This window comes from Prionailurus viverrinus, chromosome A2 (genome assembly GCF_022837055.1).
Source record: "Prionailurus viverrinus isolate Anna chromosome A2, UM_Priviv_1.0, whole genome shotgun sequence".
In the NCBI taxonomy this organism is placed as follows: Eukaryota; Metazoa; Chordata; class Mammalia; order Carnivora; family Felidae; genus Prionailurus; species Prionailurus viverrinus.
In genome coordinates this window covers 88,014,411-88,030,185 of record NC_062562.1, presented here as the reverse complement: position 1 = coordinate 88,030,185, position 15,775 = coordinate 88,014,411, and the positions used below count along the sequence as shown (strand labels likewise).

General features: G+C 35.9%; 1 protein-coding gene across 1 annotated transcript in view; it reads left to right on the top strand.

The window, feature by feature from the left end:
- SEMA3E (semaphorin 3E) overlaps positions 1 to 15,775 on the top strand; it is a 238,235-nt gene that overhangs the window by 147,521 nt on the left and 74,939 nt on the right. Inside the window, exons 3-4 of the mRNA XM_047851082.1 lie at positions 4,129 to 4,188; positions 6,824 to 6,943. Of these exons, the coding sequence (XP_047707038.1) occupies positions 4,129 to 4,188; positions 6,824 to 6,943 (180 nt within the window). The remainder of the gene's footprint in view (positions 1 to 4,128; positions 4,189 to 6,823; positions 6,944 to 15,775) is intronic.

Genomic DNA, 15,775 nt, shown 5'->3' with positions numbered 1-15,775 from the left:
AGAAAGTAAGAAGAACACTATAGAGGATCAAAGGAGGGAGAGATACTATATAAAAAGATATCAGGAAAGGTTTCGTTCTTAGAGCAATTGACATTATTACATTTGTTGCTAAAAACAGTACATATTCTGACCATCCTTAGACAAGCCATTTATTGTATTCACTATCACAAAATACAGTATCTTTTGTTGGTGTCAAAACTGTAAAGGGTCTGAGATTTTACCTTACTTGTGAGACAAGTTAACCTGTCACTGTTTCCTAGATGCTGCCAGAAGTTAGGAGATTCATGGGTCAGAGACAAAGAACTCTGTTAGCCACAGCACAGCATACAGCATGGCCGTCATGTTTCCAGTAATTTTCTTTGTCCCCATTAAGTCCCACAGCGGGTAGTGCATAGCATCCCGGGTAGATGCTACACACAGGGAGTATGTGTTATGCCCGATGAACCTCAAGCTTAGGAAATATGAACTCTCTTAAGGTGTCTGTTAGCAAATGTATTCAGCCTTTGTCCAGAGGGAGACATTATCTTTATTATCTTGGTCAGGAAGACTAGGAAACTAGTCTTTCATTTGCCCTGGAGGGAGGTTGTATCCCAATCTTTAAGCCTGTTTGAGCAGATAATGTAGAACAAAAGGTGTCAAAAGGTGAGTAGAAATTTTGTAGGAAATCGCTTCCTAAACAGTGTATTTAAGTAGTCCTAGAAATAAATAATCATTATGAAGCAGTCATTTAGGGGAATATAGGATGTAATACATTGAGGTTGTTTTACTGTTCTGGATACTATTTCAACACTGAAAAGCTGAATTTGGTATATTTTTCTAAAGAATTGGTTATCTCATACTTTGAAATTGTGTAAATACAGTGCAAAGAAGTCATTTTACATAATGAAAAAGCGATACGAAGTGATGCTAATATTTTAAGAATCGTCTTGCTTCTCCTAAGTGTGTTAAGAATATAAAGCATTATAAATGTATTTTCTGATTTATTGATGCTGATAACTGAATTAGTCATGAAAATATTTCCAATGATAGATGATCCTAAAATAAATTTGTATTTATACTTGTGTATATATAATATACAGTATATATAATATATGCTATGTATACATTCCACATATTTGTGTATATATATATGCACATGTTCTAGCATATCCTTTTGAATAGTTTACACATCTACAGTAAAGTCTTAATTCCAAAACTAAATTGAATCTCAAGTGAAAATGGGTCTTAGAAATCATATGAAAAAAATCTCACCCCAGGTGCAAAAATGTTTTGCAAAATAATGGATCACTAAAATTTTTATTCAACTTCACTTCTAGGAGGTTTACCCTGTAATGGTATTAGTGACTCTGTTGAAGCTGATGCAAGCGTGCATCTGAACCTGACACTGATGTGTTTATGTGATGTCTTCCTGATTCATGTGTGATTCACTGCGGGATCCACCGCTTCCATCATACACATCGATTCTAGGATTTTATGTGTTGTGCCTTTGGCTTTTTAGTTGGTTTTCTTTCACACTCCTACTTTTTTCCTTTGTCATTTTGCTCTGTTGCAAAACAAATATACATACATGATTTTTTTTTAAGTTTATATACTGCATTAGGAAAGCAAAAGAACACCTGATGTTGAGTACTGTTAGTAAGAAACCTGGTCGGACCTGTTACACTAATAAGAATATCAAAGTAAGATGTTACACCTGTAATTCAAGCCATAGAATGCTTGTTTTTATGATAATACATGTAGCTATGTAAAAAGCGTCAGAATAAAATGCCATTGACCCTACTTTTATAAATTCCCAATATTATTCATGTATCAGATTGGATTTGGCTACATAGTATGTGATAAGCCTCTTCTACATGACTAACCTATTACTTTTATGAAACATAGCTTTAAAAAAAATTAAATCTTGACCATATTTGGGATTCAAATATATATATATATGTATATATATATATGTATATATATATACATATATATATATAATGTTTTATAATCAGTTACATGTAATCAGTTATATACACACACACATATATATGTATATAGAAAATCAGTTTTCAAAAACTCAAATGACTGCAGGGGTCAATTAGGTAAAAGAAAAATCTGAAGCAAATCAGAAAGTTTTGATTTTTATGCAGAAGTTCTCATTTGTAAACGTTGGCGACTAATTAAAAAATAATTAAACAGTGTGCTCACAAAATAAAAAAATACCTCCAATCAGCAACATCTAATATTGAGTTTGATAACCAGAGTTTTTTCTTAGGCTAGCAGAGTACAGAATGGGATGGTGGTAGGTGGAGGGAGGGGAGAAATCAGGGAGAGATAATAGGGACCTTAAAGGGACAAATTGCCATAGATAGGAAAAGAGTCTGGCTGACTGGCCCAGGCCTAAACTATACTCTAATGACAGGAAACATTGACCCTGAGTTGTAGAAAGATATCCCTGAACCCTTCCTCTGGGGACTCGTGAGCACCCTGAGGAGGAAAAAGTTATGTGTAGAAATATTAATACCTTAAGAGCTCCAGGCTACTCTACTGGAAAGTTTCTATTCCTTCACCAGAATGTTAACTTGAGAACAGAAAGTGATTGCCTAAAACAGAAGAGAACCAAAGAAATACTGAGGTAGCCTAGCTCAAAGTGCCATGGAAGTAGAAAAAGTAGAACTTCTTAGCAGTCCTGTACCCCAGTACTTGTGGATCTAAGGAGAAAACCTTTGAAGGCAATCAAGAAAAAATTAGAGTATTCTCATGAGAGCCAGCATCTCCCAAAACAGAATTTACTATCACTTGGTCAGCAGAAACCATGAAGATGACACATTAGCATGAGATGATGCTCCCCAGAATTCTGAGAGACACAAGAAAAGGGCTCAGTTGAGCTTTTTCAGTCTGGGAGGGGCTGGGTGATTGATCGAGCAGATGTGGGGATAAACTTACCACTTGTTACACTTATGTGGATCACATTTGAGTTCCAAACCATAGATCTAATGTGTCGTGGAGCTAGACAGAGAAACACACATTTTTTGTTTTTAAAAGGAGGTCCCTCAGGCACCTGGGTGGTTCAGTCAGTTGAGCCTCTGACTTTGGCTCAGGTCATGATTTCGCAGTCCGTATGTTTGAGCCCATCATCAGGCCTCAGTGCTGACAGCTCAGAGCCCGGAGCCTGCTTTGGATTCTGTGTTTCCTTCCTCTTTGTCTCTCCTTGACTTGCGCCCAGTGTCCGTCTCTCTCTCTCTCTCTCTCTCTCTCTCTCTCTCTCAAAACGTAAATAAACATAAAAAAAAATTTTGTTTTAAAAAAGGAGGTCCTGAAGTAATACCATATCTTTGATAAAGTTGTAGTAAGGATTAAATTAAATACTGAATTTGAGGTGTTTAGTACAAAAATTAGAAAGCTGGTAATGCAGGTGTCAGTGAGGATACGGGGATATTGCTGGTGGAGTATGAACATGTTGCCATTCTGGAGAACAGTGTGGTGCTATGTTAACAGATTAAATTTGTGTTTGCCTAAGACCCAGTATTTCTACTTCTGAGTCATGTATACCAATCCTGCTCCATTGGTACCATATGATAGCAATGATGCACTTTTATAGATCTCAGAGGGACATGTACAAAGATGTGCCATGTTTGTTGTGCTAGAGGTTTGGAGGCAGTGTGGGTGTCCATCCAGGATGTAGGAGTCATGCGTCCTTTCATCCCATCAGTTAGCAAACACTACCAAGTCCCCTTACGCCAAGCTCTGGGCTCAGTGGTAAAAATGCAAAGGGAACTCAAGGTGGTGCCTGACCAGGAGGAGCAGACAGTCAGGTTCAGGGGAGAGACTGGACTGCAGAATTCAGGGCAGGTTAAGTACAAAGCAGGGCTGCTTGAATTGTGGGTGGCTTCTGAAAGGCTGAGACTTGAAGGAACCTTAAGAAAGACTTTTTTTTTTAACTAAGTTTTAGCCTGTAATAAAAGCTCAAATGAAAGTGCCTTCATTATACGAATAATGATGTAAAGAATATAAAGTCTTAATTTATCTTCTGAGGAAATAGAAAAAAATGAACACATATTGAAATTCCAGAAAAAATGAAATGGTTTTTCAGTGTGGCTTATTTTTGTATGCATTTGCATAATAGTGCATTGTCTTTTATTTCAGATACACTGGCCTAGCACAGCACTAAAAATAGAAGAATGCATAATGAAAGGAAAAGACGCAGTAAGTATTACTCATTGTAAATTAAACACATCATCAATTATATCCCTGGTCAGTCACAAGGGACTGACTCCCTAACCTTTTATTTGCTCCCAAAAGGCATATATGCAGTTGATTCAGGAAGAAAAAAAATATATGTACATGTACCCATATATACATATACATTTAGACATAGTCATTTACAAGTTAATTTCAGTGAAGGGTTAGAGTAAAGCGAGTAAAGCAGGTCTTGGTTTTTGTTTTATTATATTTTTATCCACTCAGATTTATGAATTTCTTATACTAATGCTTATTTCCTACATATTTGTGGAAAAAATAATTTCGGGTCAATTTTTAATTCAAGGGAAAGCGAAGCACATTCTTTGTGAGATTTCATTTTGCTTTGATGAGTCCATTAGAACCTACTAAAGAAACAAAAGGAGAGAAAGTGAAAAGAAAGGAGAAGGCAAAGGCAGTATGCATGCTTTACCTCTTCCACGATGTGCTTAGGGTCTCTCTTACTGGAAGAATTAACATTCCATCTCTCCATAACTTCCCTGCAGCGTGTGAGCTTGTGCAGGAGCAGTGGCCCCGACCCAGTTCTGAGCACACTAAAACATGTACGAAGGGACTTCCCTGTGCCTGGAGTAGCTGCTGATGACACAGTACACGTGTTTGGAAGAAGGCATGCACATCTCCTTTCGAAAGTTAACTTATCCTTTTTTTCCTTCTTTTTATAGTGAGAGAAAACAAAAACAAAAACAAAAACAAAAACATGTAAAAGGCTAACACACGTTATACCAACTCCTGAGTCTCTGTAGCAACTGGGTCACAGCCAAGGAGTGAGTCAAGACATTCTTGCTGCCTTAGTTCGTAGCATGATGCAGACTAATTGAACACACTCTTAGGCTATGCCATTGTCAGCCCAGCAGAGCCAAATGTTCATTTCATTCAAGGTGTGACAACGTCTGATGACATGAAAAGCAGGTGCTTCTAGTGATAGAATATTTTCTCCATGTCTGAATGATTAGATTTTTCCAGTGATATGGGTCACTCTCATAATAAAATGCTATGAGTTGGAAATTGAACAAAATATATCTACATGCTGTGAATAATCAAAGTAGTAGTACGTTCCTCATTCTTACCAAGGGAATGCCATAATATGAATCATTTATGGTAAGATAGTTCTGGTGACTTTTTCATTCGATACTGTTATATGAGAGACTTTATAAGGACAAACTGTCCTTATAAAACGTTACATTTCCTGACTATTGCATGTATTGATATTAGAGTAATATTTAGCATTAAAATATTATTTTGTAACTTATTTTAAATGAAATAACAGTATCCAGGGCGCCTGGGTGGCTCAGTCGGTTGAGCGTCCAACTTCAGCTCAGGTCATGATCTCATGGTTCGTGGGTTCGAGCCCCACGTCGGGCTCTGTGCTGCCAGCTCAGAGCCTGGAGACTGCTTCCGATTCTGTGTCTCCCCCCCTCTCTCTCTCTGTCCCTCCCCTGCTCGCTTGCTCTCTCTCTCTCTCAAACACAAATAAACATTAAAAAAATTTTTGAATGAAATAGCAGTACCTAATTTACCAAGAAGGTGTTTGCTGTAATTAACTTAGACAAGTTGGTTTGAGCAGTTTTAGACTTCTTTTCATTCAGCCATTGGTCATAAAACTCACCTAGTGATTTATGTAGTAAAATTTCTTAAGCATATACAATATATTTGGTACTGTATTTGATTAAGCAGGGAATAAAAGGTGTGTAAAATAAATACTCTGTCCTCAAAAAACTTAGATTTGGATCCAAGTATAGGCAAACTAGAGCTTCTTGGCCAAATATATTTATAAATAAAGTTTTAAAGTTTTTTATTTTTGTAATTTTTTTTGTAAATAAAGTTTCTATTTTTGTAAATCACGTTTCATGGGAAGCCAGTTGCACACAATCATTTTTGTGTTATCTCTGGATGCCTTCATGCCTTATCTACAGAGGTAAGTAGTTGAAACAGAGACCATTCAACTAAATATATTTATTCCCTGGTCCATTATAAAAATTTTTTTGCTGATTCCTGGACAGCAGTCTTAAAGTAATAGGTATAAAATAAGTATTTCTCTTGGTTAGCTTTTTATATATTTCTTTGAAAGTTCTCTATGAAAGTGCTGTATGTGAATGTATGAATATGAATATATGACTTATTTTCCCTAACCATTAAAAAACTCAGTAATGCCTTAAAGTCTGTACATGTTTCCTTGAGAGTAATGAAGCTTTCTCTAATTGTTGGTTTTCTGACTTTGTACTTACTCACTGTTTACATGTACTTTAAAAAAATTACAGCATTGGGAATAACTTAATTACCTAGTGGAACATATTGCCATGCAAATCTTTATATTGAATACATTTCTAGAATACCTGAAAAGTGACAGAATCCCATCATAAGTGTAATTCACACAGCGTGGCTAACTGCAGTGTGCTTTGGTCACCTCAGTCTGTTCTTCCACTGTTCCTTGCCCTCTGTCATCTGTCCCACATGCCCCCACTAGCCATGGGAGACTTAAACATGAGATTTGTACGGTAGGAAATACAAAAATTAAAAAGGGCTAAACTTTTTTTTTTTATATTAACCAGTATCTTCCTTTTTTTTTTTTTCCCTGCTATAGAGTGAATGTGCAAATTACGTTCGAGTTTTGCATCACTATAATAGGACACATCTTCTGACCTGTGGTACTGGAGCTTTTGACCCACTTTGTGCCTTCATCAGGGTTGGATACCATTTGGAGGTAAGATAAGTTCACTCATATCAATAAAAGTCATGCTTAAAATAACTGTATTTTAAAAGAGAAGTAGTGGGTGGGGTGCCTGGGTGGCTTAGTCAGTCAGGCACCCGAGTGGGTTTGGCTCAGGTCATGATCTAATGGTTCCTGAGAAAGCCCTGCGTCAGGCTCTACGCTGAGAGCATAGAACCCTGCTTGGGATTGTCTCTCTCTCTCCCTCTCTGCCTCTTCCCTGCTCATGTTCTAAAAAATAAATGATTGAATGGATGAATGAATGAATGAATGAATGAAAAATAAAAGAAAAAAAAAGTTTGTGGCATTTTCTTTGGTGAAAGAGAAAAGCATTTGTGATGTACTGGTAAAATTTTCCTAAGTCAGAGAAAGGATCTCTCTGGACCTTTAAAATCCTCATCAACTGTAAAATCTGTGAATCAATAAATTCTTTACGTATTCATTCCCTGAACAAATTCATTTACTTAATTGTGCACTTAAAAATATTACTTCATATCAAACTGTTCGTTCTCTGTTGTGTTCTTATGTAAATTTTATTAATGTAAACTGCCAAACTAAATGCAACCATGAATATATGTAAAAATAAATTTATATAAACAAAGTTACTACATATAGTATTTTATAAAGGGTATGCAAAGACGTTGATTTTGTAATTACTCTTATTTTTAGGCAGGTGAAGTGAGGGAGGTAGAGTTGGGAGCAGTGAGGGAGATTACAAACTGAAGCTAAGTATTAAAGAGTGAGAGCTGTATGCCCCAGACCCACTACTAGGTGAAAGAAAACAAATCTTAGATGAGTTCTGTCACGCATGTAATACTGACCAACAAGTTGGCTTGAAGATCAGTCAAATAACCTGTTTTGACAGGTCAGATGAACTCTCAACTCTCACTTATTTATAAGGAATATTTTCAAGCACCTTACATCACACTTTCACTTTGAAATATATTAAACGCTATTCTGACATCAGAATCTGCTCCCTTTTTTTAGGTCAGAAGGCAGAATCTTACATGAAGACAGGATGCAGATAAAACGTACATGTAGATAGTCTATAGTCTCTTGATTCTCATACTGTATTTATGAAAGGGCTGCAGTGACCCTAAAATATTTTCAGTCACCACATATAAAGAATAACATTCATTTCACTAGTGAAAAATTACTTCTGATATTCCTTATACTAGTTAACACTCAGGTGCACGTATAATTAGCAATATCTGAAGTGCTTACTTTAGCTGCCTTTTGAGAGAGCCTCTGATTTGAGATACTTCAGCTGTTAAGTGTCCTTATAGGCGGGATTTTTGATTAGTCTATTTTAAATGGTAACCACCTCTCCTTGTATATTAAAGCTAAGTAGCATACACAAACACATCAAGTGTATTCACTGAATTATTTTAAAGAGAAAAGACAGCTGATCTATTGGAAGAACTTTAATCGGAGATGTATAAGGCAAATCTGCCCTGTGCAGAGTCAGAATATTTACATGTATACAAAGTATACAGACAGAGGCACCTGGGTGGCTCAATGTTAAGCGCTGACTTTCAGAGTAGAGCTTGCTTTGGATCTTTTATCTCCTTCTCTCTCTGCCCCTCCCTTGCTCATTCTCTCTCTCGCTCTCTTGCTCTGTCTCTCTGTCTCTGTCTCTCTCTCTCTCCCTCCCTCAAAAATAAATAAACATTAAAAAAAGTATACTGGCAGTCATGTATGCATATATATAAAGCCAGAATATATACATTTTGTGGTGCAGATCTATTGGCAACAGATCCTCTCAGTTTTCATTATCTGAAAATGCCTTGATTTCATTTTTATTTATGAAGGAAATTTTCCCTGGATATAGAATTTTGGGTTCACAGGGTTGGTTTGTTTTGTTTTGTTTTGTTTTGTTTTGTTTTGTTTGTTTTTTTAGCATTTCAAAATGCTTCAAATGTCTTCTGATCTTTTTCTGATGTAAATTCCGGTTTCATTCATACTGATACTACCCTGTTTGCAGTTGCTTTGTATTTGAGGATTTTCTCTTCCTGTTTGGTTTTCACCAGTTTCTCCATAGTGTCCCTATTTGTGTGTGGTGGTGGTGGGAGATTGGTGTTTACATTTCTTGAAATACTGACATTTTTTAACACAAAAGCTTATGTTTCGCATCTAATTTCACACATTTTTGGCCCTTATAATTCCAAATAATATTACTGCTTTATGCCCTCCTCTTCTTCAGGGTTTCGTGGGGGGCGGGGGGACATCGTGCCACAAATAACTGAGATTCTGCCCATTTTTATTGTTTCTGTTTTCTCTGCTTTGCAAATTGGATACATTCTCTTGATTTATTTTCAAGTTTACTAATCCTTTCTCCTGACATCTCCAGTGGGCTGTTAAGCTAACCCCGTCAATGGTCAATACAGATATTGTACTTTGCAGTTCTAAAACTTTCATTTTGTTTATATTTCATTTCTTTAACGAGCATTTCCCCATATTTTTATTCATCATGACTATCTTTTTCTTTAAGCTCTTGAACATATTTTTAACAGCTGTTTTAAAATCCCTCTGTGCTAATTTTAACATCTGGGTCAACTTAAGGTAAGTTTGCATTGATTGATTTTTTTCTCTTACCTGTAGGTCATATTTTCTTGTTTCTCTGCATGTCTAGTAATTTTTATTGTGTACCAGACATTATACATCATATGTTTTCAAGATTGTGGGTTTGATTATCTTTTAAAGAGAGTTGATTTTTATTCTAGTAGGCAGCTTACTTGTCTGGACTCAAACTCACAAATCTCTTGTGATGGATGGCAGCCAAAAATCTCTTTCAACTTTCCAGACGGTGCTTTTTATGCTCTGCTTGCACGTGTAGTCAGGTGTCCGCCAAGATTTTGGGAAAGAATGTAGACATGGATTTCAGGGCGCCTCCTCCCTCAGTTTTTGGATATTTCCTCTTGCATTTCTGCTGACCTGGTACTTTCAATTTCTTTTTTCTTTTCTTTTTTTTTTTTTTTTTTTACTCTCCAGGCTATTAAGTCTGGAGCTTTCTGCTCGAGTTCTGGCCATTCCTCACCATATAGATTAGGGGATTTCCTTGAGTGAAAAACTTTGTTGTCTTTGCTCTTAACTATCTCTGTTTTCTTAAGATCATTAAAAAAAAAAAATGACTAGTTTGTCATTATTATCTGTGTGAGAGTCCAGACTAGCTGATTGTCATTAGCAGAGATGGATCTATAAGTCACCTACATAGGCATGGTATTGAACATTTTTTCTTGTGTAATTTTTAAGTAACAATATGATTGAAAACACATTTTGAAAAATTCTGTACATTGCATAAGAGGAGCTTGTGGGATATGATAATAAGAATAGTGAGAGATTGATTCCTCAAACTCCATTTGGAGGCTTGATAACATTTTGTATGAGAGAATGAGAAATTACAAATTATTATAGGCAAGGAAAATATTTTTTTTAATGTTTATTTTTGAGAGAGAGACAGAGTGCGAGTGGAGGAGGTGCAGAGAGAGAGGGAGACACAGAACTCAAGGCAGGCTCCCAGCTCTGAGCTGTCAGCACAGAGCCTGACACAGGGCTCGAACTCACAGAGTAATGGACCGTGAGATCATGGCCTGAGCCAAAGTCGGCTGCCCAGCTGACTATGCCACCCAGGCACTCCGGAAAATACTTTGTTTAAAAAACACAGAGGCCCACACATATGAGATAGGTTTGCAGACATTAGTAGAATAGGTTGTGGAATGTCAGGAGATAACAACTGGGAGCAAATTGGCACAGGATTTTAATGCCAGGCAGTGGCATTTTGTTGTTACTTCTAAAGACAGCATAGAGAACATAAAAGAATTGAGCAGATTGAATGACATGACACTAGTAATATTTAGAATTGATTCAAGCAGAGAGAGATGAAAGACAGAAATTAAAGAAGGCTATTATGAGAGTCTGTAATATCATGAAGATATTTAACAGTATGGTCACAATAGCAAAGGAAAGGAAGTGTGGAACCAATGTGAGAAGCTGTTTAGTGGTCGAGAGGTTATATAACAACATTTTATTGGATGTTGCTGATTAAAGGGAATTAAAAAACCATTCCAAATTTATTTCTTGATGATTCAGAAGAAAAACAAGAGGGAGCTAAGAAAGCAGAGTAGGTTTTGTGAAAACATTTAAAAATGCTCAGTATTTCTCGGTTGTAACTTTTTCATTTCTGTGTACAGATATTTGAAACATTGATCTGTGTACTAGGAGAGGGTGTTACCAGAATAAGTTGAATTATTGAAGCCTAGGTAGTTAATTGTTCCATAATGTGTCTCCTCACTCTTTCTCCTTCTCTTCCTCCCTCCCTCCCTCCCTCCACCCTTCCATCTTACTCCTTCTCTCCCTCTCACCTTATCCAAGTACTTGGAAAATTCTATGATATAGGTGACAGTGAATGTCTAGGGAGTATCAGTGTAAACAGAGACTGAGCAGACAGAGTAGTATAAGGCAAATCAGGTAGTAAAGAATTTATAATCACACTTGAAAGGGGGAAAATTATTGTAAATTATATTATACATAATATAATAAAATTATATTATACATATGATTAAATTATATAATTAAATTATATTATATATAATATAATTTATTTTATTATAAGTAAAATAATATATATTTATGTATATTATAAATATAATAAAAATTATTATAAAATGATAGCATCATCAATTCTACAGAGAGGGCAGTTTGCTAAAGGGATGAATAATTAGAATGTAGGAGATTAAGTGACTGAATAGTGACAAAGTAAAGATAGTAATATTGCCTATTTAATCCAGAAGTAGATTCCTTGTATTTCCTTAATGAAAAAAAAAATAAGGGAAAGCTACAAGAAGTATAGGAGTGTTGAAAGAAGTTTTTTCTTAGGATAGCAGATAGAGAAAAAGCAGTTATCCAGTAAGAGGAAATGGCCACTTCTTGCAGATAAGGTGAGCCAGGTGGGAAGTAAGTTTTCTGAGGGGAACAGTGAGCTATTTAATAGATCTCATCAGCAGTTTGATTTAAACGGATATCAGGAGAGAGAGACCTAAGGTAGAAATACGGATTTGAGAATCAGTAGCATGTGTGTGGATGTGTGCGTGTGTGTATGTGTGTGTGTGAAAGCTGAGATCTTTAGGCATGATATCATTGCCTAGGAAGAGAATTTGAGTAAAAGGGGAAAATAGCCAAATATGGAGCCTGGAAATACCAATTCTTGAAAGGCTTGTGGAGGAAGAGAAACCCACAAAGAGATTAAAAATGAGTGACCAAGAAGTTTAGAAGGGAAATCAGAGAGTGAGACAGCGCAGAAATAAAGGAGTGATCGTCGAGGTTAAAAGTTTTGAAGAGTCAAACTGTCATTGGACCTAGAAAGTCTTTGGAGGCTTTTATGAGAGGAGTTTCATTAAAATGTGGATGCAGATCATAGTCTTCTGGCATTAAAGATTAAGGCCAACTTTCTCTTGAAGCACTTTTATCTTTTTCACAGTGCTCTATTTTCTTTTCTTTTTTTTTTTTTTTTTTTTTTTTTTTTTTTTTTTTTTTTACTGAAGTGTAATATAAATACAAGGAGTATACAGGATATAAAATAAATGAATGGCTAGATCATTTTCCTAGATTCAGTGATTTATTTTTTTGTTTTTATTTTCACCTTTTTCCCCCCTCATATATCATAAACTTTGGGGATATTTTTTGCTCATATGCTCCTTCTAGTTTAGTATTCATTCTTAAAATTGTTTTTTTTTAATTTCAAAACCCTTAATACTGTCACCTCATTTTTTAGTTTTTCTAATTTTTGGTGATTATGTTTATTTCTTCTTCTTAATTCTAAATTCCATTGAAATACTAAGTTATGGTTGGGTTCTTATCTGTTTTGTGCATTTTTTTTTTTGACAGACCTTAATGGTTTGTGGTAAATATTACTCTGTTCCTTATTCTTGTTTCTTATAAGAACATTGTACTAGATTTAGCTGGATCTTTCTCTGTTGCCCATTTTTATATAGAATTAGTCTTCCTAAGTTTTTAAAAGGGAAGTGTGGGTCAGAATAGATTTCTAGTACCTTCATGTTCTAGAACTCACCATTCTGTTTTGTTCATTGAAGTGTTAAAAGAAGTATGGAGAGCTATGTATACACATCTCGGGGCTATCATCTTTTCATCTTTTATCAGGATATTGCTTTTTATTTGGCCTTATTTATCTTTTTCTTGGACAAATGATATTCTACTTTCAGCAGTTTCTTCTTGGAAGGGGGGGGGTGCACTGGTGAATTCTGAGGGTTCACAGAGCTTCATTTTTCCCACAGACTTCTTGCAGTCACTCAGAGATCAAATCCACAAAAATTCCCACCAGGTTCAACTGATGTTCTAAAGCACTGCTACACTCCCTGTGAGCCCTTGGAAATTGGAGAGTTCTTTTTTTCTGTGGTGTATCAAAACCTGGTTGCTTCTGTCTGCTTCTTCCTGAAATATATGAATACCCTGTGAGGTTTATAGCTCATGGTGCTTCATCCACACCAGCTTGTACTTGGTTACTCATGGAGATGTCTCAGCAGCCAGTTTTGCTCTAAGTGTTGTCAATGAGCTTTTGGTTTTGCATCCCTAGTTGATCCATCTGTTTTTTCTGGGAGAATTTATAGAGGGTAGAATATATGCCTCTGCTGGTATCCTTGCAGAAACTCATAGGACCTTTTAAATAGCACACTGCTCTACAAATATAGAGTACTACATGAAATACTATGCATTTGTGTTTACTTCTAATTTTACACACCTCCCAAAGAAAATGGAAGTTAGGTGTTGAAATGTAGAGGTTCAGATAAAAAGAAACCCAGCAGTTCAGGTATAAAACATGTATTTCTAGAGAACTGGAAAAGGCCTTGAACTGCCGCAAAATTAAAAGTGTTTTTGTTACTGCACAACCTAAGTTTCTCTTAGAACACAAAGACTTTAGCAAATCATATTAGCATGTTACTATTTGTATTAGTTTTCTATGATGCAAAAAAAAAAAAAAATCAAAAATTGGGCAGCTTAAAATAACATACATTTATTATCTCACATTTTCTGTGGGATAGGAGTCCAGGGTGCTACTCAGCTGGCCTCACTGCTGGAGGTGTCTTCAAGACTTCACGTATCTTTCTGGAGTGCAAGGTCATATTCTAGGTTCTTGTGATTGTTGACAGAATTTAGTTCTTGCTGAGCTGTGGGACTCAATTGTCCATTTTCTTGGCGTCTGTCCCTCAGGGGCAGCTCTCAACTCACAGAATTCTACCTGCAGTTCCTTGCCATGTGGCCCTATCACAACATAGCAGCATACTTCTTCAAGGCCAGCAGGACAATATTCCTGTTTAGTTTACCAAGAGGGGGTGATACAATATAATCTAGTCATGAGAATTGCTGTACCATCCATAACCATAGAAAGTGCTATAGAGTAGAGAGTGGTTGCCACCATATTTGTGCTTTCTGGCCACACTGAAGGGGAGGGATTAGCCAGGACATCTTTGTGCAGGGCTCGAATCTTGGGTGCCCTTCACACTCTGCCTACCATGTCTTACATATGAAAGAAAGGTTGTATTAGCACAGATGTTTTCACAGGCTCTTTCTGGGGGGAAACAAAGCAAAGGCATAGGATAAAGGGTGAGAAATGAGTCATTTGTTTCTAAACTTTGTGGCTCTCCTCTTAAAAGAAGTCTGCATTCCTTTTTGCAAGAACCATAGGATTAAGGGATGAATATGTGGGCCATCTCCAAAATTTGTCGTCCCAAACATGGGAAAATAGGTTTATTCTTGCAGGCATGAACATTTGAATATACATTGCTGTCATATTTCATTAATGTAGGGTATATTTTCTCAGTGTATTTTTATTTTAAGCCTATTTATATCACTTTTTAAGTATGCAGACTAAATTAGTCATGCAACTATGCTTGGCTCCAAATACAATCAATAATGCACTTTTTGATTTTCAGTGTATGGTTTTGACACATTTCCTCTAATGCAGCTCAGCTATTTAAGTTGGGATATTATCAGCTTCAAAATCATAAGAGTTATACATATCCTTCGATCTAGTATAAATCTCTTTGAAAGTGTGTCAGAAACTGTATTCAAGTAATGATCCTAACAATTAGCCCATGTTTATATTTCATAGACTGGAAATTTTTAATTCTGTAGTTAAACATTTTATAATATGCCAGTAAGAGGTTACAATTTAGACACAACAGGACTCTTGCCTTTTGGAGCCATATGTTTTTCATATTGGCCCTTTAGAGTTTGAACTCTGTATTTTCAGTAAATACTAAAACTATAATTTCAAGCAATAATTTTTAAATATTCAAAAGAGATCAAAATACATGTTATGAATATGTGGATTTTTTAATGAAGTATGGTTTTTAACAGGTACTTAATTAATATTGGTTTCTTGGTCAGTTAAATTTTCCTGTTTAAAGTACAGAGTAAAATTCCTTTGGATAGCCAACAAAACCAGTAACAGCTTCTTGTGGCTTAAAAATGTTACCCATTAGAGTTGTGTAACTGATATTAGTGTTTTGTTTTACACAGCTGTGATCAGTATACCCATGCATTTAATATTCCTTGTGCTTTTCACAAAGAGATCTGTATATTTTTATTTCACAAATTATTTTGTTTAATACCCATTCTTGCCACCCCCAGCTTCTAAACCCACAATATTACAAAGATTTTTAAATTTGTTCTTTCACTGGGCTTCTGTTAGGCCTCTGTTTATTTCCACTTGTTTAACTGCAATGATCATAACAGTAGGTGAAAAAATGTAAGGGTAATAATTTTAAAATAATTTTGTAACAGTCAAGGGTGTGCATTATCCATTTGAAT